General features: G+C 60.0%; 1 protein-coding gene, 1 long non-coding RNA gene and 1 other non-coding gene across 4 annotated transcripts; 1 reads left to right on the top strand and 2 right to left on the bottom strand.

The window, feature by feature from the left end:
• Nucleotides 1-2649: 2649 nt before the first annotated feature.
• Nucleotides 2650-2755, bottom strand: LOC123847193 (U6 spliceosomal RNA). Its single transcript, XR_006791447.1, has one exon. It is a non-coding gene; the product is annotated as a U6 spliceosomal RNA (small nuclear RNA).
• Nucleotides 2756-4542: 1787 nt separating this feature from the next.
• On the bottom strand, nucleotides 4543-8525 carry LOC129045862 (uncharacterized). Its single transcript, XR_008506200.2, has 2 exons — nucleotides 7448-8525; nucleotides 4543-7171 (listed from the first exon to the last, which is right to left on the bottom strand). It is a non-coding gene; the product is annotated as an uncharacterized LOC129045862 (long non-coding RNA).
• A 164-nt stretch (nucleotides 8526-8689) lies between these two features.
• On the top strand, nucleotides 8690-16502 carry UBE2Q1 (ubiquitin conjugating enzyme E2 Q1). 2 transcript variants are annotated; one of them, XM_045876495.2, is made up of 13 exons: nucleotides 8690-9160; nucleotides 11378-11482; nucleotides 11803-11907; nucleotides 12466-12516; nucleotides 13784-13924; nucleotides 14124-14208; nucleotides 14441-14501; nucleotides 14610-14700; nucleotides 14800-14858; nucleotides 14945-14993; nucleotides 15245-15340; nucleotides 15557-15623; nucleotides 16022-16502. In XM_045876495.2, the coding sequence occupies exons 1-13, from the start codon at nucleotides 8834-8836 to the stop codon at nucleotides 16051-16053; spliced, it is 1269 nt and encodes a 422-aa protein (XP_045732451.1). In that variant the 5' UTR covers nucleotides 8690-8833; the 3' UTR covers nucleotides 16054-16502. The 2 variants fall into 2 exon arrangements, 1 of the variants encoding a protein (XP_045732451.1); XR_010412113.1 differs by lacking the exons at nucleotides 14945-14993; nucleotides 16022-16502 and having other exon boundaries at nucleotides 15557-15629.
• The last annotated feature ends 9060 nt before the right edge of the window (nucleotides 16503-25562 follow it).

Here is a 25562-nt window from a genome sequence, read left to right as displayed (position 1 = left end):
AGGACCATTTCTCAGAGGCCAGCCCAAGATTAAGCTAATGCAAAGGAGAGCAAACAGAGCCAGAGGATTCACAACTCAATGACGTCTTTGACCATGAAAGCAATTAAGTCTTCCCTTTTCTCTTAGGTGGATTTTTGTCACTTACAACTAAGATTATTGACTAAAGCAGCCTTATCATACATCCAGGCTCTGTCTGAGTCCCTCTCTGCCTACTTCTTCAGCCTCATCTGGACCACTCCACCCAGCTCCACACTCCAGCTACTGGTGAGGTCTTCAAATCATGGACATTATCCACCCCGGCCCCTGCCCCATCCTCCACACTCCAGGGCCTTTTAACCTGTCGTTGTTCCCTTGGCTCTTTTATCACCTGTTTCCCCTCAACCACCTTCTAGTCAACTTTGAACGTTTGACAGAAATGTCACTTCCTCAAGGAAGCTCTATCTGACCAAGGACTAAGACAAATGCCCCGCTATATGTTCGCAAAGGATGTCCAGTCGATGAAAACCACCCTAAGGCAGTGGTTGCCTCTGCTGACAGATCATGAACCTGCACAGTGCCAGGCTTGTCATGAGGACTCAACAAATAAGAAAAGAGGCTAGTATAGGACAGACATCTTCTAGTGTGTAGGGGAAAATTCCTTCTTAAAAGCTCAGCTAGGGCGCCTGGGTGGCTCAGTTGGTTAAGCGACTGCCTTCAGCTCAGGTCATGATCCTGGAGTCCTGGGATCGAGTCCCCGCATCGGGCTCCCTGCTCGGCAGGGAGCCTGCTTCTCCCTCTGACCCTCCCCCCTCTCATGTGCTCTCTGTCTCTCTCATTCTCTCTGTCTCAAATAAATAAATAAAATCTTAAAAAAAAAAAAAAAAAAAGCTCAGCTAAACCTTCCTCTATACCCAGTATCATCACACTCATTTGGACATGAATTAGACTGTGGTCAAAGCTGGATTTAAGAAAATCAGGATATTTATTTTACTTTAAAGTAAAATGATACTGAGGGCATGGTTTCCATGAAAAAGCTCCCTCCACCAGCCCATTGCCTTGAGACAATCAGTGACTACTTTCTCTGTACCAGATATTAGCTGTTTTGTCCATAATGGCCCTAAGTCCTTTCTAAAGTTTTCTCTTATCAGTGAATACTTCATGCTTTAATCAGTTATTGCCTGTTACTCTCAGTGATGGCTTACACATTGGCTTTACAGTGGGTGTCTTTTATAAATTTTTGATTATGTGTTTATTTCTTTTCATTACAAATATGCTGTATGTTTATTGTAAAAAAATTAAATACATAATCAAAAATAAATAAATCCAAGAAACTGATATTTAAAAAAATAAATAAAAGCTCAGCTAAAAGCAACTTATTTAACATGTCCTCAGTTCCTGAAATTGAAGGGCAAAAACAAGACAAGTACCGGAAAAGAAGTGAGTGGCCACAGGCCCTGTGATGCGTGGCAGTGGGCACAGACCTGCACAAGCTGCAGGACAGATGCATACATGTAATGATCTCCTAAGAACGAAAGAAATCTTGGAAGCGAGGAAAGGAGTGGAGACTAAAAGCCTTAAGGAAAAGAGAAGAAAACTGTGCAATCACTCCATTTGGTGAGAGGATCCGAGGTGGGAAAAAGACCCACCTTCAACATTTCAGATCAACATTTGTTGGGGATCTACTGTTTTCAATGATTGTATAGGTGTTGAGGATACAGTGATCAAAGCACCTAGCTATTAAGGAGGTCACAGTTTGGTGGCAAAGACTTACTACATAGTGTGGTGACCGCTCGGGTAGAGATATGAACAAGGTGGTACGAGGAGGCGAAGGTAATAGTTCCTGAGCATCTGCAGGAAACTGAGATTTCAAAGAGGAGGAAGCCAGCAAAACAGGGTGACTTAGAGGCATTTCAAAGTCCTGAACAAGAGGGGCGCCTGGGTGGCTCAGTCGTTAAGCGCCTGCCTTCCGCTCAGGTCATGATCCCAGGGTCCCGGGATCGAGCCCCGCCTCGGGCTCCCTGCTCAGTGGGAAGCTTGCTTCTCCCTCCCCCACTCCCCCTGCTTGTGTTCCCTCGGTCTCCCTGCTCAGCAGGAAGCTTGCTTCTCCCTCCCCCACTCCCCCTGCTTGTGTTCCCTCTCTCACTGTGTCTCTCTCTGTCAAATAAATAAATAAAATCTTAAAAAAAAAAAAAAAAAAAAAGTCCTGAACAAGAATGCCAGGGAGCTGTACATGCAGATGTACTTAGTACTTAAGATTTTTCTCTTTTGGTGGATGCAAGGTGGCTGAGGAAGGCTGAGTGTTCTCTGGAATGGTTGCTTGTTTCTGGAATGATGGACTGGAGGGTCATGGGCTTGCTTGAAGCCTTTGGCTGCTCCTGACGCTCCTTTCGGGCCAGTCCATGTAGCCTGCTCACCTTGGCCTCCGTCTTCTCAGATTCCCCAGCTTTTGCTTCAAGTTTATTATTTTTTAATTTTTAATTTTTTAAAATATCTTATTTATTTGAGAGAGAGAAGAGAGAACGAGCACGAGCAGAGGGGGAAGCAGACTCTCTGCTGAGCAGGGAGCCCGACGCGGGACTCTATCCCAGGACCCCTAGGGTCATGACCTGAGCCGAAGGCAGACGCTTAACCAACTGAGCTACCCAGTCACCCCTATTTTTTATTTTTAAATAAAATATGAAATGCTTCATGAATTTGCATGTCAGCCTTGCACAGGGGCCATGCTAATCTTCTGTGTATCATTCCAATTTCAGCCTATGTGCTGAGAAGTGAGCTCTACTTCAAGTTTAATTCCAGCTCGACAGAGTCCTCTGAGTACAACCACCCGGTGGCCAAGGAGAGCTGGACCTCCCTCCCACATGTCTCCCTCACACCCTCCTCCCACACCCACCAGAAGGCGGTCAGGGAGAGAGAATGTCCCAGCCAGAACCATGCAGAGTGATGGACACATCTAGAAGGGTCAGCCTTGGGGCAAAATGGTAACCAGGCAAAGTTCTGCGGGGACACTCCCATTGACTCTGATGGTAAGGAACATTTTCTCTTGTGAGGCACTGCAATTAATGCTATTTTCCTTTATTTTTTCAAGATTTTATTTATTTGACAGAGAGAGAGAGAGAGCACAAGCAGGGGGAGCAGGCAGAGGGAGAAGCAGGCTCCATGCTGAGCAGGGAGCCCGATGCGGGGCTCGATCCCAGGATCCTGAGATCATGACCTGAGCCGAAGGCAGACGTCTAACCGACTGAGCCACCCAGGCATCCCAAGTTATTTTATTTACTTATTTTTAAGATTTTATTTATTTGACAGAGAGACAGAGAGAAAGGGAACACAAGCAGGGGGAGTGGGAGAGGGAGAAGCAGGCTCCCCGTTGAGCAAGGAGCCTGATGTGGGTCTTGATCCCAGGACCCTGAGATCACGACCAGAGCCGAAGGCAGACGCTTAATGACTGAGCCACCCAAACGCCTCCCAAGTTATTTTAAATTTAAAACTACTTCACTGTTAAAAACTATTACCAGAGTAATACATATTCATGAAAACCAATTGGAAAACACAAATTAGCAAAACAAAGTAGAAAAGATTCATGATCCTACCTCCTAGAAAAAAAGACTGTTAACACTTTACATATAAATATCTAATATATTTATACATTAATAAAAATATTTTATTAAATAAAATAATTTTATTTCTTAAACAAAAAAATCTATATAATAGCTATCTATACAAATAGGTAGATATTACATATCTCCAAATTAATGTGTACTTAGATATGATACACATACAAAACATATATAAATTACAAGTGAACAGCTAAATTTTGACAACATGAACACATCCATATAGTCCCACCCCGATAAAAAAATAGAACATTACCACCACCCAGAAGTCCCCATTATGTTCCCTCCCAGTCATCATTCCCTCCTCTCCAAAAGGAACATCATGGAGGGCGGAGGGGGGGATGCTGCTTAAAGTTCAAGCGCTCGACAGAAGCCATGGATACACAACATTGAATGTACTGAATGCCACGGGGTCGGACACTTTAAAATGCTTACAATAGTAAATCCTACATTACATGTATTTTCCCACAACTTAAAAAAAATGACTGAAAAAAGTAACCACTATTCTGACTTCTAACAGCACACATTGACTTTGCTTGCTAAATTTATATAAAGAGAATCATAATCTTTGTGTGGTTTTTTAGACATTATGTTAGTGAGACTTGTGGGCACTGCTGAGCACACTCCCTGTTCGGACACGCCCTCGTTCATCCACGCCACCACTGTGGGATTTGTGGTGTTTCCTGTTTTGAATTATTAAAAATAATATACTGCCATGAACGTACTTGTTCATTTTTTTTAAAGATTTTATTTATTGGGGCGCCTGGGTGGCTCAGTTGTTAAGCGTCTGCCTTCGGCTCAGGTCATGATCCCAGGGTCCTGGGATCGAGCCCCACATTGGGCTCCCTGCTCTGCGGGAAGCCTGCTTCTCCCTCTCCGACTCCCCCTGCTTGTGTTCCCTCTCTCACTGTGTCTCTCTCTGTCAAATAAATAAATAGATAAATAAATAATCTTAAAGATTTTATTTATTTGAGAGAGAGAATGAAAGAGAGCATGCGAGAGGGGAGGGGCAGAGGGAGAAGCAAACTCCCCACCGAGCAGGGAGCCCGATGCGGGACTTGATCCCGGGACTCCGGGATCATGACCCAAGCTGAAGGTAGTCGCTTAACCAACTGAGTCACCCAGGCACCCCTCATGTTTTTAGTGTACAAAAATATGCATTTGTTGGGTTCATAACTAAATCACATACATTTTTACTTATTTTGTTTAAAGGAGCACCCTGGGGCGCCTGGGTGGCTCAGTCGGTTAAGCGTCTGCCTTGGGCTCAGGTCATGATCCCGGGGTCCTGGGATCGAGCCCCACGTCGGGCTCCCTGCTCAGCGGGGAGTCTGCTTCTCCCTCTCCCTCTGCAGCTCCCCCTGCTTGTGCTCTCTCACCTGCTCTAATTTTTTAAAAAATTTTTAAAAATTTTTAAAAATTAAAATTTAAAAAATTTTTAAAAAATTAAAAAATAAAGGAGCACTCTGTAAATCTAGACTTGTAACTTCCACTTACTGTTTCTCAAATACCTCTGTCAGTGAGTGTTCTTTGGTAACTATTTTTAATAGCTGCAGTGTATTCCACTGCAGGAAAATTTCTGCACATTTCTTTAATAATTTCCAAGTGACGTTGATGGATCAAAGATTTTTAAATTTTTAAATTACTGCTGTATTGGTAAATTGACCTCCTCTGGCTTGGTACTATCGGAGTTGCCCTGGGGCCTCAGGCTCAAGCTCCAAAGGCGAACACCTCTACCCCTCTTGCCTCTGCTGAGCCCTCTCCTTGTCCCCTCTTCTCCCTTACCTTTCTTCCCGATCTCCTTCTACTTTCAGGCCCAGTTCTTTCAGAATGTCCCCCCATTTCCATCTAAGTAACTTCTTTACATTCCTTCTTGGGAGTTATTCCTGACTAATATCACCCTTCAAGGCCCTTATCGCTCTTGATCCCTCTGTTCATCACTCTGTATTACAGTTGATGACATCCGCCTCCAGTTTATCCACTACTGTGTGCTCAGGATCAAGTGAGTAGCAGCTGTCGTGGAAGGAGCCTCCTCTCTGTGCCAGGAGTTGCTGCCTCCCCAGTGCCCCTACGGTTCCCCACAAAGAGCCAGTGCCTGGCACATATGTGTTGAGTCTGTGACAGAATACTGTGCTTCTGGGAGCTTGTCAAAGGAGAAAGCCGCTCACTGTGTCCCAAACAGGTGCATCTGCTCACTCTGATAACACATGCCCTTTCGGAGAAAAAAAAAACAAACTCACTCTACAGTTCATTTTTAATAGAGCAGCCAGAATGACCTTTTAACATTTTAAATCAGATCATGCCATTCCTAGCTTAAAACCTGCCTTGGTTTCCCTCTGCACTCTGAATAAAACCCGCACAACCTACCGTGGTCTCCGCAACTCAACCCCCGCTTTCGCCACTGGCCTCATTTCCTACCCTCTCTCCTCTCCTGAGACTCAAGGTATGCTGATCCTCCACTTTCCAAAAACCTTGAAAGTTCTTTACCAGGTGCGCCACTCTAAGCACTTTCCTCATGTTATGTTGCCCAATCTCCCAACAACCGTATGAGGTAGGTGCGAGGACTATCTCCCTGTTACAGGAACAGAACCCAAAGCACAGAAAGGCTGAGTAACTTGCCTGGATAAGGTCCTCCTTGATCTTAAAGTCAAGCCCAAGTTCCTAAACATGGTTTTGAATATCTACCAAGACTTGACCTCTGCCTGCCTCATCTGTGTCCCTCTCCAGACACAGCCTTCCGGCCCTTCCTCCGGCTTGCTCTGGTCCTACCTCAGAACCTTCCCACACGCCATCCTTCCTGCCAGGGACAGCGCCCAGCCCTTTCCCCCTGAGGAATGCTACTTATCCTTCAGGATTTAGCGTGCCGCCTCTTGCGGGATGCCTTCACCGAGCTCCAGTCTTGTCCTCTGAGGCACGTCCCATAGCTGCAGTGAAGGGCCTGCGTATGTCTGACCTCCCACCGGGCTGAACGCAGGGAAGGGTGAGGACAGGGTCGGACGCACTCAGCGCTACCTCACGTGCGGCAGGTGGCATCCTGGGTCTCGTGAGTCAGCTGGCTTTGCCGTATCAGCTTCCCCCAATGGAACGCAGGCTGCACAAGAGCGGGGAGTTTTGTTTTACTCACTCCTGCTTCCCTAGCACCCGAGGATTCGTCAAGTGACTGTAACCATCACTTCCCTTCATGTCTAATGCCCCTGCCCTCCACATTTCAGCAGATAGGACTCCACGCTAGGCTTCTACCAGAGGGCTCTCCCAGCCCGAGAGCTGAGGCACCAAACAGATCAGCAGAGAGGAAGACACCCCTCTCCCCTCAGTGCCCACGACTTTTGACTTTCTGGAGTCCGTGAAACGCCGTGGGAGTGTCTCGTCAGTTTGTTTCCTTCTGTTAAAACCCTTTACAAAATATGGAATTCAGGGGCGCCTGGGTCCCCCAGTCGGTTAAGCATCTGACTCTTGGTTTTGGGTCGGGTCATAATCTCAGTCATGCGATCGAGCCCCGCGTCCAGCTCTGCACCGGGCTGAGCACCGAGCTTGCTTATTCGGATTTTCTCTCCTCTCCCTCTGCCCCTCTCGCCTTGCTCACTCTAAAAAAAAAGTAAAATTTTTAAAAACCACAAATAAATAAGTTCATTCATTAATTAAAATGTGGAATTCAGGCTTTTCCAAATGGCCGCATCTGTGGGGTTTTTTTGACTGGAGTCAAGCTATGTGAAACCCTCCTGAGAAAGCATCCGAGGGAGGCAGAGTGGGGCAGAGCGGCAGGGACTGGAGGGAAGCCCAGCACGCTGCTTGCCAGCTGGGTGTCCTCGCGTGGCCACCGCTTGCCCCCCACTCGTAAAACAGGGATAAGAAATGCCTACCTTGCGCAGTTGCTGGGGACTAGACATACTTGCAAGACACCCTGACTCAGGAAGTGGGCACGGCTGCCACAGCCTCTTCTATGCTACCGTCTTGCACCCACGGACACGAAGGGGACCTGGAGCCAACCGTTCGGGCTCCCCCAAGGAGACAAGGGCCCCAGCGAGCAGAGCACGCCTCAGCCGCCTCTAAGTGCCCAGAGCCCAAGTCGGCCGAAGGAGGCCTTGCTCAGCCGCCCTGACCAGATACACGAGTGGCCCAGCCCCGCGCACCAGGGTCTGCAGCCCGCTCCCCGCAAAGCCCAGGCGTTTTAGCCCGGGCAACCTGGCCAGCAGAATTCCCCGGGCCCCACCGCACGCTGCGCCGGGGCCCGGGGCAGGAGGAGGCCGGCCGCGGGCCTCCAAGCCTCCGGACGGTCCGCCGCTCGGTCCCCGGCGGCAGTGCCACCTAGCGAGGGCCAGCGGCACCGCCACAGGCAGCAGCCGCCGCCCAGGTCGGGCCGTGGCCGCTCAGGCCGGCGGGTCGCGCCGGGACGAGCGAGGCCCACGCAGCCCGCAGCCTCGTCCCGCCCGCGGGGGCTGACGAGGCGGGGGTCAGCGGCCGGCCACGCCCCGGACGGCCGGGACCGGACCCTGCACGGCTGTCTCCCTGCGCGCCCGGCAGCCGTTTGGAGCAGGCACTGTGCGCGCTGCCCGGCCCAGAGCCACCGCACAGACGGAGACACCGAGGCTCGGGGGGGCGGGGATTCCCCAAGGTCACACGCCCGGCTGGCGGCGGGGCGGGGACTAGCCTGCGAGCCCCAGTCGCCGCTCGCGCGCTCTCGCCCAGCCGGTCGCCGTGAAGGCCCCGCGGCGCAGAGGCCCGGGGCCCCCTCTCCGCACGCCGCAGGCCCGCCGCGGCTCGGTCCGGGGCGGACACGCCGCGCGGAGAAAGCGGGTCCCGCGCGGGGGCCCCTGGGAGCACGCGGCGCCCGGACACGTGACCGGGAACGCCGGCGGGGCTGACGCGCGCGCGCACAACGTGCGTAAGCACGCGCGGAGGCGCCGACAGCGCCGGGCCCAAAGCCCCTGGGTCACGTGTGGAGGGCGGCAGGCGCGCACCAGGGGGCGGGCGAGAGGGAGAGGTCACGTGAGGAGGGCCGGCGCCGCGCGGTCACGTGAGGGGCGGGGCGGGCCGCCGAAGCGGAGGGGGAGGGGCGCGCGGCTTCCGGCGGCTGGGGGCCGGCGAGCGGGGGGGCCCCGTCCCGGAGGCGGCGGCGGCGCCATCTTGGCGAAGGGGGGATCAGGAAGTGCGGACCGCGGCGGCGGCGGCGGCGGCGGCGGCGGCGGAGCCCGAGCGGAGGCCGGAGGCTCCCGGCCCGCCGGCCCCGGAGCGGAGCGGAGCGGAGGATGCAGCAGCCGCAGCCGCAGGGGCAGCAGCAGCCGGGGCCGGGGCAGCAGCTGGGGGGCCAGGGGGCGGCGCCGGGGGCCGGGGGCGGCCCGGGGGGGGGCCCGGGGCCGGGGCCCTGCCTGAGGCGGGAGCTGAAGCTGCTCGAGTCCATCTTCCACCGCGGCCACGAGCGCTTCCGCATTGCCAGCGCCTGTCTGGACGAGCTGAGCTGCGAGTTCCTGCTGGCCGGGGCTGGAGGGGCCGGGGCGGGGGCCGCGCCCGGACCGCATCTGCCCCCGCGGGGGCCGCTGCCCGGGGACCCCGTCCGCATCCACTGCAACATCACGGTGAGGACCCCTCGGCGCGCCCCTCCGGGGCCCCTTGTCAGGCACTCGGGGCCGCCCCGCACGGCCGCTTGCTCTCCGAGGACCTGGGAGGCCCAGTCCCCCCGGCTCGGGCTCGGCTCCTTCCCGGCGGGTTCCCCTTGCTTCTGCCGCTGGAGCTTGTGCCGTGCGCCCGGAGCGTGCCACGGACCCTTGGTGGCAAGGGGCGCCCCGACATATGGCGCCTCGACCGGCCCCTGCCGCTAACCCGCATCCCGAGGGTCGTGATCTGGCCCCCTGCGACTTTGCCTTCCCGCCTGCGAAGGCCCCTTTCTTCCCCTGCTGTCATCGCAGGGCTCCGGGCCTCTGCCCTGAGCACAGTAGCAAGGACCTCCCTGGCCTGGAGCCCTGCACCATTCAGTGATGGCCCCTGGTCGCTCCTACCTTCGACTTAGGACGGTGCCACCTGTGGGATCTCTGCGCCGGCACCTCTCCCGAAGCCCCCCTTTGCTCCCTGAATATTACCAAGTGGGGGTTCGCAGGTGGTGGACTCTTCTTTTTGTTCTCCTCCTTTGGTTCCCCTTGCATTCCGGTGTAACCTCTAATTCCCCTCCTTTTGCCCCAGCTGGTAGCAGATCTGCCACTCCCCTCCTGTGCCCTGGGGTATCTCCAGTTGCCCTGGGTGGTTGCCTTTCCTGGTGATGTGGGAGGGCCATCCCCTTGGTTCTGAGGAGTAACGGCCCCTTTCTCCCCAGCGAACATCATCCCGTGCTAGGCATGCTGAACTAGGAGACACCCTACGTGTCCCCTGTCTGTGCATCTTCAGACACCTCTGCAAGAGGGTCAGCGCCGTATAACCTGAGCAGGCTTAATACTGCACGGCAGAGCACTGATTCTGGCTGATCCTACCTGCTGTGATAGCGTTCTCCCTGCCAGGGGCGTTAGGGAGCCAGGGGACAGGCAGGCTGACTGCAAATGCCAGTAGTCTGGGGAGAGACGGACTTGCCAGGTGTGGGGTACTTGGGGGCCTGATTGCAGTTTACGTGGTCCTTGTTTTCTATCCCTTTTCCTCCATCAAACCAGGTCAAGGCGTATGGCAAGCCTCAGCCTGGGTTGGATGGTGCCCCACCAAAACGCATGTCCCATTTCCTCCTTCCTCCACTTTTTTTGCACTAAAAAGTTGAGATTGAAGGACTGGGTGTGGTTTAGTGAGGTGAAGACTTGAGCATCTTTTTTGCGATCGTTTTTTCCAGCACTGAGGGGCTAGCACTGTGACAGAGCTAAGACCCCCAGTAGAAGTGGGTAGGTTTCCCTGATGTGGGTGGAAACCCCGGGAGCTGATTCTGTTCCTGTATTGAACTTCCAGCTCCTGGAGGGTAGGTTTGCCCCCTTCTAGCGGCCAGAGTCCATCCACTGTCTTTGTGCCCAGAAGGAAGTTAGTTTAGGAGGTTCTCAGTCACACTCCCTGTGGCCCCTGCAAAGGAGACTTGGCCTGAACTGGGCCCCTAGGTTTGGGCAGAGGGGGAGTCTGGTCAGGCTGCATTTGGCACCGTGGCTCAGGAATGCTGGGAATGCTAGCAGCGTAGGCTTCTTCCTCCCAGCCTGCCATGTGGAGCCCTGCAGCCTACGCTGGGCAGAGAGGGTGGCAGGCTCCCAAGGGAGCGATGGGGAGAACTGGCCTTCCAGGGCGTCTGCTGGGAGTGACCTGGTGGGGAGAGTCTTCCTGCTTCCTTCTTTTAGGTTCTGGAGACAGAATATAGTTTTTGCCTCTCCTTCCTCAGCTAAAGTGAAAGTGATCTGCAACCTTTGCTTTTTTTCACATCAGTGTGATTGTGATGAGGGGACCCCTTCCTGAACGGACCGTGGGATTGGAAGAGCAGCAGGGCTGGCGGGCTCTGTGCTGGGAGTGGGAGAACCAGTACCAGCAGCGTGGTGGAGAGGAGACCCCACCCCCCCCACCCCACCCCCTACCCCCGTGCACAGTGTGGCTGCACTTTGATGCTTGCTCTTGAGAAGAGAAAGAAGCCTTCAGGCTTTTTAGAAAGGGCCCTCTCGGGGACTTCTTCTCCTGGCCTGGGGTTTGTTGGGAGGCTGTTCGGTTAGATAACCTGCCGAGCTGGGCTTTTGTTGGGGGCAGAGGGGGCAAAGGGACTAGAAATGTTGGGGGGAGAGGAGGTAGGCAAAATGTAGCCCTTCCCAGGGTCTCCCGTCTTGACCACTGTTCCTGCTCTTTCCCCTCAGGAGTCCTACCCTGCTGTGCCCCCCATCTGGTCAGTGGAGTCCGATGACCCGAACTTGGCTGCTGTCTTGGAGAGGCTGGTGGACATAAAGAAAGGGAATACTCTGGTGAGGGGCCAGGGTGCTGGGGTGGGGGGCACCCTTTCTTGCTGTGAGGCCCATGTCACGGAGACACCCTGTGAAAGGGAGACATACTTGGAAAGGGCACATCTTGGGGCAGACTCCTCAGAAGAGGTGTTTTCTGAAGCCGGAGGGAGAGCTTTGAGCCAAACCCAGCGTTGGTCCAGTAAACTCCCCCCATAGCCACACGGTCCCCAAGATTTAGAGAACTAGGTACCACGTGGGGTTTTAGGAGCTCATCCACACACGCCTGTCCGGAGTGAATGGGGCCGGAGCATTTGACTCCAGCACTGTGTCCCCTACCCCAGCTGTTGCAGCATCTGAAGAGGATCATCTCCGACCTGTGTAAACTCTACAACCTCCCTCAGCACCCAGACGTGGAGATGCTGGACCAGCCCCTGCCCGCAGAGCAGGTGAGCGGCGGGGGGGCTCCGGGGGCCCTGTGGCACTCAGTGACCCCTGTCCATTGAGACACACCCGCAGGAGTGTCTCTCCCCTTCCGGCCACTGCAGACACGTATGCGTGCGTGGCTCTCGGCTTTCCGTCTCCAGACGGGGCGCTACTGGTCTCACCTATCACATTCACCCACGGGCGTGTCTCCCGGGGTGAGGGGTAGGGACCTTTTTACTATCAGCGGTAGCAGTGGGCGGCCATCGGGGGCCCGGGCTCCTCGCTGAGACCCGCCAGCATGGCGTCAGTCTAGAGGCGATAGGGAGGGGTTCTTGGGAGAATTGCACCGGGCCGTGTACGTGGGTGACACACACAGCCACTGGGCGTCTCCTGATCTTTAGCTCGTGGCGGGAGGAGGACAGGCTGCCAGTGAAGTCGCTCCCTGGGCTGTGGCTTCCATTCGGACCTGGCTGGTGGAGAGGCTGGGGCGTGAGGGCAGGCGCCCCGTCCCCAGACCCGGGGCTCGGGCAGAGGTTGGAGGCCACTGGGGCTCTGATCTCTGCCTTCCCCTCCCGCCGCAGTGCACGCAGGAGGACGTGTCTTCCGAAGACGAAGACGAGGAGATGCCTGAGGTAGGGCTGCCCCCGGGGCGGCACTGCGGGCAGGTCTTGCAGTCAGCAGCATTGAGCACCCGCTGCTTACGGCGCTGCGGCCGAGACTGGGGAGCAGCCAGAGTCGTAGGAGACGGGGCGCCCCCCCCCCCACGGGTGTCTTTAGGCCACACGGTCACGGGTAGCGTCAGGGGCCTTGCAGTCGGACCCACATGCGCGTCCGGTGTCTGACTGGGGAACTTGAGCTGATCTCCCGAAGCTGCAGTTTTCGCACTCGTAAGATGGATCATAACGACTACGTGGGGTTGCTGTGAACGGGCAGCCAGGTGCCGTGCGTGGACTGCGCCCCGTGGCGGGTGATAAGCGCGAAATCCTCTAGATCTGGTCTCTGAAAACGGAGACGCGCTCGCGGAATGTCACGCAGCGGTCAAGAACTTGAGCTTCAGGGCCACTGGAACAGGAGTGAGGTCGTGCTGCGCCGAGGGTGGTGGGCGTGATGGTAAACCTGGCCGACCTCTGCCTCCCCGTCTGGGGAGCAGGGCTGACGACAGAAGGGCAGCGTGCAGGGCCTGGTACAGCACCTAGCACGTGACGGGCATTCTGGGGGTGTCGGCAGCCAGGGTGACCGCGGGGCTGGTAGCCACCACGTTCTGCCGGAGTGAGCAGCCCGCTCCATGGCCTTGGGGTCGCTGCTTCTGTGGGAGGTGGGCAGCCGGCGCACCGCCCCACGCACAGTGAGCTAACTGCCCACCTGGAGCAGGGGGAGCGAGGGGCTCGTTCTGTTCTTGCCCTCTCCCACCTCCCTCGTTCCCATGTCGGGAGCAGGTGCCTCCGCGTGCCTGATCCAGGCCCTGCACCGACAGGGCGGGCGGGAGACTTCTTCTGACCCGGGTACCCTCTAGACCTGGAGTCCTCAGAACTCCCGGGAACCCTAGTGACCCGGGGAGACTTCATCAGGCCAGAGTCCTTCCAGGAATTACTGAAAAACTCTCGCTGCCCAGGGAGAGTTTTAGGGACGGCTGGAGCAGGGTCATTCTAGGGAACAAGACGGCTGAGTCCCTGCTTGCCTTCCCCGGGTCCTTGTGTGGTTCTGCCGCCTGAGACCTTCAGATCGTGGAGAGGGCGGGGCTGGGACTTGCTCCAGAAACGGAGGGGCACTGTGTTCACCAGCCTGCCGGACACACGGCGGTTCCCTCGCCTGCGGCTCGGGATGGGGAGAGCGGCGGGCCGTCTGCACAACCCGTGCTGGTTCTTTCCTCTCTCCCACCCTGCCCCGCGCCTTACCTAGGACACGGAAGACCTAGATCACTATGAAATGAAAGAGGAGGAGCCAGCTGAGGGCAAGAAATCTGAAGATGACGGCATCGGAAAGGAAAACTTGGCCATACTAGAGAAGATTAAGAAGAACCAGAGGCAAGATTACTTAAATGTACGTGTCTTCTCCGGGAGAAGTGGGCGGGGGCTGGTGGGTGCTGCCTGGGAGGTGGGGGTGGGCCCTGGCACGTCCGTCTGGGGGGCAGACGCTGCCTTCGGGTGGGCTGTGGTGTGTCTGAGCCCGGCCTGGTCCAGTGCACCTGCCCGCTGCCCGGGCGTGTGTCTCCAGAGCGCGTGTGTCCTCTTCCGGGCAGGGCGCAGTGTCTGGCTCGGTGCAGGCCACTGACCGGCTGATGAAGGAGCTCAGGGATATATACCGGTCACAGAGTTTCAAAGGCGGTGAGTGTGTGTCACGGAGGGCCCTCGAGAAGTTCTGGGGTATGTGAGAGTTCGTGAACCTTTCAGGCCACGAACCCGGCGCCTCGAGCCAGTGGCTTAGACTGGGTGCGTGTCCGTGTGGGGTGGGCCTGGAGCCTTTGATCTCTGTTCTGTCAGCCTGGGAGAGGGGGTGCATCGGGCTCCTCGCCCCTCCGACTTTCCTGACGACACGTGTCATCTTCCCTCTTCGCAGGAAACTATGCAGTCGAACTCGTGAATGACAGTCTGTATGATTGGAACGTCAAACTCCTCAAGTGAGTGCGGACGGGGCAGCGGGTGGGGAGCGGCCCGGGGGAGCTGGCGCAGTCTCGGGGCCCCTGGGCTGGGACCAGGGGTCTGAGCCCACACTTCTTATTTCAAAGAGTCGACCAGGACAGCGCTTTGCACAACGATCTCCAGATCCTCAAAGAGAAAGAAGGAGCTGACTTCATCCTACTTAACTTTTCCTTCAAAGTAAGACTTCCCTCTGCAGCCAGGAGCCTTCCTTGCCTTGTGGAGGGCAGTCCTGGGGGGCGCGGGCCCCCTCTGATGTCGTCTCTGTCTCCCTCGCAGGATAACTTCCCCTTTGACCCGCCGTTTGTCAGGGTTGTGTCTCCAGTCCTCTCCGGAGGGTGAGTGGCTGAGCGAGGGCGGAGGGTGGGGAAGGGGCGTGCGGCTTTTGTCCGGCACAGCCGCCTCCCTGACCTTCCTTCTGCAGGTACGTTCTGGGTGGAGGCGCCATCTGCATGGAACTTCTCACCAAGCAGGTGAGCCTGCTGCTCGCTCCGGGCCCGGCCTGGGCAGGGGGGGCTGACGTCAGCGTTGATGCGGGGGGCAGGGCGTCACGTGGCCCTCGTTCTGTGGGGCAGGGCCTGCACCCACTGCCCCCTGCCGACAGCTGCTGGCTCCTCCAGGAGCGCAGGGCAAGGCCCCCTCCCCACGCAGCTGCCCTGGGGCCAGGCGCAAGGTGCCTCTGGGAAGTCTCCTGACCTGTGTGCTCCGTTGCTCCCGTTCCCAGGGCTGGAGCAGCGCCTACTCCATAGAGTCTGTGATCATGCAGATCAGCGCCACGCTGGTGAAGGGAAAAGCACGAGTGCAGTTTGGAGCCAACAAAGTGAGGAGCCAGGTCCCGGGGCTGCTTGCGCTCAGGACCGCCGGGATGAGGCCTCTGGCTGATGCCTGGCCGAGCGGGCCTGAGAGCGGGGGGTTGTGGGCACAGGGTCCCGCGGGTCAGCAGAGCACTGCGCCGGGGCGCCGGGGTCTCTAGCCGGCAGCGGTGGGGGAGTGGGGGGGCACGGCCAGCCGTGTTGATGGTGGTCTCCTGTCCCAGTCCCAGTACAGCCTGACGAGAGCACAGCAGTCCTACAAGTCCCTGGTGCAGATCCACGAGAAGAACGGTGAGCCACGGCCAGGGCCCGAGAACGTCACTTCCTGCCAGAGAGCAAGAGCCGCTCTTTTGGTTCCTGAGCCTTTACTACCCGTTACCACCATGCCTGCCCCTGTTCTCCAGAGGAGGGCTGGAGGTGGTGACGTCCACTCCCTCCCTCCCCAGAAAAGCACTGCCAGCCCGTAATACTTGGGGGGTGGGGGGGCTCGGTGGCTGCCCTCTGCCCGAACGCCCTTCCAGAAAGCTCATGTCACCGTGTCCTGTCACGGCAGACAGTTCCCCAGTCCCCGCACTGGGAAGGCCTTGCTAGGATCTTCCCACCCATGACCCTGGAGGTGCCCTTGGGGACCGGGCTGGGAGGGTGGGCTCGGGCCTGCGCCCCGCGACTGTCTCCTGGCTTCTCTGCAGGCTGGTACACACCCCCCAAGGAAGATGGCTAACCCTGGAGAGCCGTGCCTCCACCCCCCCTCCCCCGGCGCCACTGGACCAATTACCTTTGAATGCTGTATTCGGATTTCACGCTGCCTCTGTGGTTCCCTCCCTCGTTTTTCCTGGACGTGATAGCTCTGCCTATTGCAGGACAATGATGGCTATTCTAAACGCTAAGGAAAAAACACAGTTCCAAGTACTCAAGACTGACTCACAGACCAACCAACCACCTGGCTGGAACCCCTGCTAGCAGGCATTCTTACAAAAGGAACTTTCGAGCCTCCTTATATTGCTGGAAACTCAGCTGTGCTCCAGACTAGAACCTCCTTACCTATGCTATGGATTTTTAATTTATTTTCTCTTATTTCATGTACACTGCTTTTTTTGGTTACAGTGTATGATGGATGTGTATGAAAAAAAATGTATCTTTGGGAAAACAATTACAGTTTGTTAATTTGAAGATGCTGGTCTTGACTCATCTTTCTTTTTCTTCCCACCTCCCGCCCCACCCTCGTCCCCCCCTCGCTGCCTGGGCGGTGGGGGAGGGGCAGGGCCCGGCAGCTCAGAGGAGGGGCTGCACTTTGCTGCTGAAGCTCGCCTGGCTCGCCCCCCAGGTTTCTCCCGGAGGCCCCCCGGAGCGACCGGCACTTGTCCCCTCGGAATGCAGAGCCTGGCCCACTAAACCACAGCGGAGCAGGCTGGAATGATGCCCTTGATGCTTAGGACGACTTTTCTTACCTAGTCACAGATGTTTCCAAATTTCTGAGAAAAAGAAAGTGAGGACGGAGGCTGGAGAGGCCACTTCAGAGAATTGCTTCCAAATGAATGGAGGGGTGGGGGATGTGGTGCTCCCTGGCTCCCCTCGCTCAGAAAGGCCTCTGCTGGCCCCGAGTGACCTCTTGGACCTCTCGCTTCGTCAGGCTTGTGCAGGAAGATGGGCAGAGCCCTGAAGCACGTTGTCTGGCTTGGAGAATCATGGGTTCTTTGAAGCTGCTCGCCTGAGGTGGGTCCTGCCGGAAAGGTTCGCTTCCAGGGGCTTGTTCAGGGCACCAGGGCCTCACCCCGGCTCTGGGAGCTGCTGGTCAGGGGAGAGTGGGGTGGGAAGGCCGTGCGGTGCTGTGCGGACCCGCAGGGTCCAGGTGCTGCCCGCCTCCTGGCCAGTGAGCCTGCTCCGGGGCCCCAGCTGCCTGCAGCCTGGGTGGTGGGCCCGGCGAGGCTGGCCAAGGCTGGTGTGGGGGCGGCCAGACTCGGACCCTGGGCTGCGCACCTGCAGCACACCAGCCCTCTGTCACGCCGTGTCGGAGACCCTGGCCGTTCACACTACCCCCCCTCCCCTGGGGGATCCTAAGTCGCTTTGGCACGGGAGAGGTAGCCGGCTCAGACTCTGCGCACAACCCCCTGATAACGGGTACTGGTACGCACGGAGGCTGAGATAAAAGAGGGGCCCCGGGGGGGCACGCCACAGAGCTGGAATCTGGGTCTCGAGGCCTCTGTGGCTTTCTTCTGAACTTACCACCAGCCCTGGCTGGAATGTAGATTGTGTTTTTAGTAATGTGTACTGTGAGCTGTCCTCTGTATGATGTATTTTGTAATGTATTTTTCTCATCTACCAAAGGATGAAACAAATAAAATTATTTAAATAGTTTGGCTCTAATAAAATTAATTTTTTTTTAAGATTTATATTTAGCTAATCTCCACACCCAACGTGGGGCTCAAACTCACGACCCCGAGATCCAGAGTCACACCCTCTATTGACGGAGTCAGCCGGGTGCCCCCCCAATACAACTAAAGGAACGGTGGGGTCCGTGTCCACCGGCACGAAGAGAGGCGCAGCTCCTGGGAGTTGGGAGCACCGAGTGGAAGAGAACCCTCCACCTTTTCCATCCAACTCAACACTCCCCTTAATGACCTTCATGAAGGGTTGTAAAGGACGTTACAAAGCACAACAAAAGATTCAAGGCCCTAACATCCTGAATCGATGCTCTTCTCTCCACTAGGAAGACAAGGAGAGATGAAAAGCTCCTCAGGTCGCTTCCCTACACCTCGACGTGGGGCTCGCGGGGGGCAGCAGCTTCTAACCCCACTGCAGCAGGTCTGATGAGGCAGGGCTGGGGAGGGGGGCTACAGAGAAGGATGGACACCCCACCTCCTGAAACATGCCATTATTTATTCACCAAGGTGATGCCTCTTTTAAGTGCTCCCTGATTCTTCTCTGGAAGGCCAGGAAAACCAAGCGTGGGCCCCTCCGTTCTCCGGCATCTCTTAGGGCAACTTACTCTGGGGGTACACAGAAGAGACGCAGGGAGGACCCACTGGTGGCCTCCGGCTTTGACCTCGTGGAAGCTTCCTGGTTGTGGTACAGGCAGAGTTGGGGAGCCCGTGACACGTGGAGACCTCTCTTCTGAGAGGTGAGCTGGGGGCAAGGCCAAATGAGGGTCAAAGCAATCGTGGGCGCCGGTGGCCTCTTCACCCCCAAGGCCTCAAGAGTGCACTGTGCTTGAGGACAAGGGGGACAGAACGGGACAGAGAAGGGGCATGCTGACAGTCGCCGCGTTACTTAAACTCGTCAAACATCAGGATGTGTGACTGGAAGAGCGAGAATTAGTCTCAGTGGGAAGGAGCCCCCCCCCCCATAACCTCAGCTTGTTTCTTCAGCAGAATGCCAGGTCAAGGTGCAGCATCCGGGCCCAGGCGGCCTGCCCGGGAGCCCCCAGGGCAGGAGGGAGGGAGGACAGTTAGATACAGGGCAGTTGCCTCCAAGGTCTAAGCACCAGTGATTTTCCCTTTGAGGATGCGATGGATAACCCAGTATGAACTCCAAGTGTCTGCACAGCACAGCACAACAAGGAAAGCTGGGTGGCCCGCGGTCAGGCCGAGGAGGAGAGGGGGGCAGCGGTGGGCGGACAAGTCTCTACCGGTCGGGGCGGGCTCCCCGGGCAGGCTGACCCCAGATGGAAGTGCTGTGGACGTGGGAGGGCAGAGGAAGAGCAGATCAGAGGAGGCCTCACTCCTGTGGCTCAAGTTATGGCAGGGATCTGGGACTGCACATTGTCCAGTGGGAAATTCCGGGCACACGGAACTGCTCATTCGACTCTGCAGTGAGCACATTAGCTGGAGGGCTGGCGGCTGAAAATCAGAGGACTTTGCCCGCTGAGCAAGCCGTTCCTCCATTCTGGGAGGGGGGCCGGCGCCCTTCTCCGAGGCCTTCCCTCACTTGGGCCCCGCCGTCTGGTCCCCAACCCTGGGGCCACCTGAATGCATGAAACTGGCCACACGGAGTCGGACCTCAGGTCCGTCCCCAGCTGTGCCATTTTGTTTTTATGAAATGGGAGGAAGTTCCTGTCACCTTTCTGAGCCTTGTTGTCCCCCTCCATAAAGGGGGAAAATGTCAGCCCACCTGATCTCTCAGGGCCACCTCAATGTCCACACAAGCGCTGAGCAACCCCCGACCTGGGGTGGGCACTCTGGCCCTTCTGCCTGTCTGAGAGCTGCTGTTCGGGGCACGGGGCTCCTCTATGCTCACCGCCCCCCCCAACACCCGCCTGGAGCTCCAGGGCCCTGGCCGGGAGCTGGTCACTCCCCATGCTGGGCAGCAGAGACCCTCTGCATGCAGTGACCCAAGATGACCTCTGGGGGTGCCCCTGCCCGCGGGTCCCATGCCCCTAGCCTCTGCACTTGGGTGACAGAGCATTTTCTCACCCACTCACATCTCACCCAACCCCAACCTTGGCCTCTCCCTCCCAACGATGTGAAAACGGGCCCCGACAGGTGTCCAGATCTAAAAAACAGCCCCTCAGAAGGCCCCGCGTCCAGTGCTAACCCCCACCGGGGGTTTTCAAATCCTAGTTTTCTTCTATCATGGAACTCTTTCCCGGGGAAATCAAGCAAAACTCAATGTGCAGAACACAGATGAAAGCTGAGCAGCTCTGGCGGAAGCGGGACATGTCTGCCCTCCCCTCGGTGCCACAGGACTCAGCCTTCGGGCAGCACCGGGGGCCCCTCTCGGGCATGAAACCAACACGCAAGAGGCAGCTCCAAGCACTGGGCAAGGAAGAGACACCGAGAGGTGCCCCGAGGCCTCTGCTGCCCTCAGCGTCCCCGCTGCCGTCCCCCCCGCTGCCCCTCAGCGTCCCCTCCGCCGTCCCCCCGCTGCCCCTCAGTGTCCCTCCTCCGTCCCCCCGCTGCCCTCTTCTGTCCCCTCCACCGCCCCCCCCGCTGCCCCTCAGTGTCCCCTCCGCCGTCCCCCCACTGCCCCTCAGTGTCCCTCCGCCGTCCCCCCGCTGCCCCTCAGTGTCCCTCCTCCGTCCCCCCGCTGCCCTCTTCTGTCCCCTCCACCGCCCCCCCGCTGCCCCTCAGTGTCCCCTCCGCCGTCCCCCCACTGCCCCTCAGTGTCCCTCCGCCGTCCCCCCGCTGCCCTCTTCTGTCCCCTCCGCCGTCCCCCCCGCTGCCCCTCAGCGTCCCCTCCGCCGCCCCCCCCGCTGCCCCTCAGCGTCCCCTCCGCCGCCCCCCCCGCTGCCCCTCAGCGTCCCCTCCGCCGTCCCCCCGCTGCCCTCTTCTGTCCCCTCCACCGCCCCCCCCGCTGCCCCTCAGCGTCCCCTCCGCCGCCCCCCCCGCTGCCCCTCAGTGTCCCTCCGCCGCCCCCCCCGCTGCCCTTCAGTGTCCCTCCGCCGTCCCCCCGCTGCCCCTCAGCGTCCCCTCCGCCGTCCCCCCGCTGCCCCTCAGCGTCCCCTCCGCCGTCCCCCCGCTGCCCTTCAGTGTCCCTCCGCCGTCCCCCCGCTGCCCCTCAGCGTCCCCACCGCCGTCCCCCCGCTGCCCCTCAGCGTCCCCACCGCCGTCCCCCCCGCTGCCCCTCAGCGTCCCCTCCGCCGCCCCCCCCGCTGCCCCTCAGCGTCCCCTCCGCCGTCCCCCCGCTGCCCTTCAGTGTCCCTCCGCCGTCCCCCCGCTGCCCCTCAGTGTCCTTCCGCCGCCCCCCCCGCTGCCCCTCAGTGTCCCCTCCGCCTTCCCCCCGCTGCCCTCTTCTGTCCCCTCCGCCGTCCCCCCGCTGCCCCTCAGTGTCCCCTCCGCCGTCCCCCCGCTGCCCCTCAGTGTCCCCTCCGCCGTCCCCCTGCTGCCCTTCAGTGTCCCCTCTGCCTTCCCCCCGCTGCCCTCTTCTGTCCCCTCCGCCGTCCCCCCGCTGCCCCTCAGTGTCCCCTCCGCCGCCCCCCCCGCTGCCCCTCAGTGTCCCCTCCGCCGCCCCCCTGCTGCCCTTCAGTGTCCCCTCCGCCGTCCCCCCGCTGGCCTCTTCTGTCCCCTCCGCCTTCCCCCCGCTGCCCTCTTCTGTCCCCTCCGCCGTCCCCCCGCTGCCCCTCAGTGTCCCCTCCGCCGTCCCCCTGCTGCCCTCTTCTGTCCCCTCCGCCGTCCCCCTGCTCCTCTTCTGTCCCCTCCGCCGTCCCCCCGCTGGCCTCTTCTGTCCCCTCCGCCGTCCCCCTGCTGCCTCTTCTGTCCCCTCTGCCGTCCCCCCGCTGCCCCTCAGTGTCCTCTGCCGTCCCCCCGCTGCCCCTCAGTGTCCCTCCGCCGTCCCCCCGGCTGCCCCTCAGTGTCCCTCCGCCATCCCCCCGCTGCCCTCAGTGTCCCCTCCGCCGCCCCCCTGCTGCCCCTCAGTGTCCCCTCCGCCGTCCCCCCGTTGCCCTCTTCTGTCCCCTCCGCCGTCCCCCCGCTGCCCTTCAGTGTCCCCTCCGCCGTCCCCCTGCTGCCCTCAGTGTCCCTCCGCCGTCCCCCTGCTGCCCCTCAGTGTCCCCTCCGCCGTCCCCCCGCTGCCCTCTTCTGTCCCCTCCGCCGTCCCCCCCGCTGCCCCTCAGTGTTCCCTCCGCCGTCCCCCCGCTGCCCCTCAGTGTCCTCTGCCGTCCCCCCGCTGCCCCTCAGTGTCCCTCCGCCATTCCCCCGCTGCCCTCAGTGTCCCCTCCGCCGTCCCCCCCGCTGCCCCTCTTCTGTCCCCTCTGCCGTCCCCCCGCTGCCCCTCAGTGTCCCCTCCGCCGTCCCCCCGCTGCCCCTCAGTGTCCCTCCGCCGTCCCCCCGCTGCCCCTCAGCGTCCCCTCCGCCGTCCCCCCGCTGCCCTCAGCGTCCCCTCCGCCGTCCCCCCGCTGCCCTCAGCGTCCCCTCCGCCGTCCCCCCGCTGCCCTCAGCGTCCCCTCCGCCGTCCCCCCGCTGCCCTCAGCGTCCCCTCTGCCGTCCCCCCCGCTGCCCCTCAGCGTCCCCTCCGCCGTCCCCCCGTTGCCCTCTTCTGTCCCCTCCGCCGTCCCCCCGCTGCCCTTCAGTGTCCCCTCCGCCGTCCCCCTGCTGCCCTCAGTGTCCCTCCGCCGCCCCCCTGCTGCCCCTCAGTGTCCCCTCCGCCGTCCCCCCGCTGCCCTCAGCGTCCCCTCCGCCGTCCCCCCGCTGCCCTCAGCGTCCCCTCCGCCGTCCCCCCCGCTGCCCTCTTCTGTCCCCTCTGCCGTCCCCCCGCTGCCCCTCAGCGTCCCCTCCGCCGCCCCCCCGCTGCCCTCTTCTGTCCCCTCTGCCGTCCCCCCGCTGCCCCTCAGCGTCCCCTCCGCCGCCCCCCCGCTGCCCCTCAGCGTCCCTTCCGCCGTCCCCCCGCTGCCCTCTTCTGTCCCCTCTGCCGTCCCCCCCGCTGCCCCTCAGCGTCCCCTCCGCCGCCCCCCCCGCTGCCCTCTTCTGTCCCCTCTGCCGTCCCCCCGCTGCCCCTCAGCGTCCCCTCCGCCGCCCCCCCGCTGCCCCTCAGCGTCCCTTCCGCCGTCCCCCCGCTGCCCTCAGCGTCCCCTCCGCCGTCCCCCCCGCTGCCCTCTTCTGTCCCCTCCGCCGTCCCCCCGCTGCCCTCAGCGTCCCCTCCGCCGTCCCCCCGCTGCCCTCTTCTGTCCCCTCTGCCGTCCCCCCGCTGCCCCTCAGCGTCCCTTCCGCCGTCCCCCCGCTGCCCTCAGCGTCCCCTCCGCCGTCCCCCCGCTGCCCTCAGTGTCCCCTCCGACGTCCCCCCGCTGCCCCTCAGTTTCCCCTTCGCCGTCCCCCCGCTGCCCCAGTGTCCCCTCTGCCGTCCCCCTGCTGCCCCTCAGTGTCCCTCCACAGTCCCCCTGCTGCCCTCTTCTGTCCCCTCTGCTGCCCCCTGCTGTCCCCAGGCTGCCCCTCCGCCGTCCCCCGACTGTCCTACTGAAGTCCATCAAGTCTCAGAAGGGTGGAGGACGGTCACCTTTCTCTAGCATGATAGGCTGAGTCAGAGGGGGATGGCTCAGAAGTGGTCACTCCAGGCTGCACAGGGACTGCACTGGGAGGGTAGCCCACCGGCCAGAGTCGACGAGCAGGACCACAGGCATCCATCCTGTCCACCCAGCACCTGGCCAAGGGGGGGGAGGAAGGAGAGGACGGTGTTCCCCCGGGGCGGTCACAGCAGCCCCCAGCAAGAGGGCCGGAGGGCAGGGCTGGGAGCAGCAGCTTGTCCCTTCCTGGGGCGTGAAGCGATGTCAGCAGCGGGATCTTGGGAGGGGACGCAGCAGAGAATCCAGAGTCAGAAGGCGGGAGAAGGAGCGGCTCTGTCTATGGCTGGGCGTGCACCCGTCCCAGACCGGCCCGTAGTCCCCCAGGTGGCACACTGTGGCGGAATCCGGCGGGGAGGGCCGAGCAGCGCCTGCGTGTCCCACCCGGTGCAGAGTCTGCAGGCCACAGGCCTCACCGTCTGCGCCGCATCCCACGTCTCTGTCTCCGAAGATGCGGCCTGTGAGTTAGCGCTGTGGATCTGCCCCACGGACCGAGCCCATGCAGGAGGGTGAGACCACAACCGCGACCAGCCCCCGTCACCAGGCTCACCCCAGGAAGGCCCCGTGAGAAGGCCCCGAGGCCCGTGGCTTGGTGGCGTGCGTGGCCCAGAAGCAGGGGGTCTGAGGGACGACGCTGGTCACCAGCAGCCCCGCCTCCCCACTGACGCTGAGGATGGTGGCCAGCTCAGGTCTCGGAAGCACTCCCTCAGGTGCAACACGAGGGAGGAGCCTCTGGGGAAGAGCAGGGACGAGCAGGGACCGAATGTGGCAGAAGAGTCACCCTGGGCAGGAGGGCCAGGCCCCAGCCCTGGCAGAGACGGCGACAAGTGCCTTGATGATCGCCACACGGAGCAAGAAAGCAGGGTGCTGGGGGCACAGGGCCGGGGGGAGGCTCAGGGCTCAGTGGGCGGAAACGAGACACGCGGGGCCTGGGGGAGAGGCATGGACAGAGCCCTTACTGGGGGCTCTGAGCCGGCCGCCATGACTTGTGGGCCTCTAAACGATGCACATGTGCACTCTTCTGTGACCCAGGACACCTCTCGGCCCCAGTCACCGCCCTCTGGGTTTAAGCACCGACCAGACCTCCCCTGGCGCTCCGCTGGTGGGTGGGGGTGTCACAGGCCGGCACTGGGCAGAAAGGGGGACAGATTGGCCTCACAGCCTGGGTCTGATGGAGGACTTCGTGAACACTTTGTCCCCCCCTCCCCGGTACCATCCGTGCCCCGCTTGCCAGGGACCGAGCCATGTCCACAGTGGCCTTCGGTGGCCTCACCACAGCTCTGCATGCCTCATTTCCACAGGAACCATGCAGAAGGCTGCCCTCCATGCCTGGGTCTCAGGGGATCGCCGGGAGCTTGAGGAGCGAGCTGTGCACGAGCTGGAAAGCAGATGCCGGAGTCCTGGAGGTGCCTGGGCCATCACCGGACCACCGCACCCCTGCCCCCCACAGGCTGCGGCCTGCCCTCAGAGGTAGGAGAACATGGGTGGTGGAACGGTTCCTTCCATGTCGCAGCCTGCAGACCCTTGGCTGGTGCAGAGGGTTTGCCGGGCGGGTGCTCTGTAATGCAGAAGGCACCCCAGCGGAACCGAGCCCCCCTACACGGCGGGCCAACACCGTGGGTGCTGGGGCTGAGCAGACTCCGGGGCTCCCACCCACTTGCCCCTTTCTTGTCAGGACCCTGAGCCAACCCAAGAAAGTGCATCCAGAAACAGGGAGGTGAGGAGGGCAGCCGCTGCCGGGGGGCTCCCCCAGGACTGACAGTCACATCAGCCCAGGACTGCTTGGCCTGGCAGGTGCGCAGGCCCCTCTCACAGGGAGGAAGAGGGACGACGGTTATGCTGGAGGCCAGGCTGGTGGAGAGAGAGGCCTGGTGCCCTGCCAGCTTCCTCACTGCCCTGGGCGGAGAATCCCCACGTATCTGCCCACCGACGCTGCCGACACAGCAATCCCACCCTAAACCCGTAGACACCTTCCTTCTCTCCAGATGGACAGTCCACACCCACTGCTCTCTCCTCGAACCCAGTCAATACCCTCAGACCCCGCCCGCAGGTGTCCAGCCCTCGTCCGTCTGTGGGACCGCACCAGGACGCTAAGACGCGCACACGCAGCGTGACCGCCACGGAGCAGCTTTCTCCAGCTGAGCAGACGGCGTCACGACCTACCCACTGGCTCAGGCCACACTGCCCCCCACCCGGCTACCTCCAGCAAGGCCACCAGCAAGCCAAGCCAGAAATGCCTTGCA

This window comes from Mirounga angustirostris, unplaced genomic scaffold (assembly GCF_029215605.1).
Source record: "Mirounga angustirostris isolate CCGP_5_RB_7025 unplaced genomic scaffold, mMirAng1.0.hap1 SCAF_6, whole genome shotgun sequence".
Classification (NCBI taxonomy): domain Eukaryota; kingdom Metazoa; phylum Chordata; class Mammalia; order Carnivora; family Phocidae; genus Mirounga; species Mirounga angustirostris.
The sequence above is the reverse complement of the archived record's forward strand: the minus strand, read 5'-3'. Positions and strand labels throughout refer to the sequence as shown.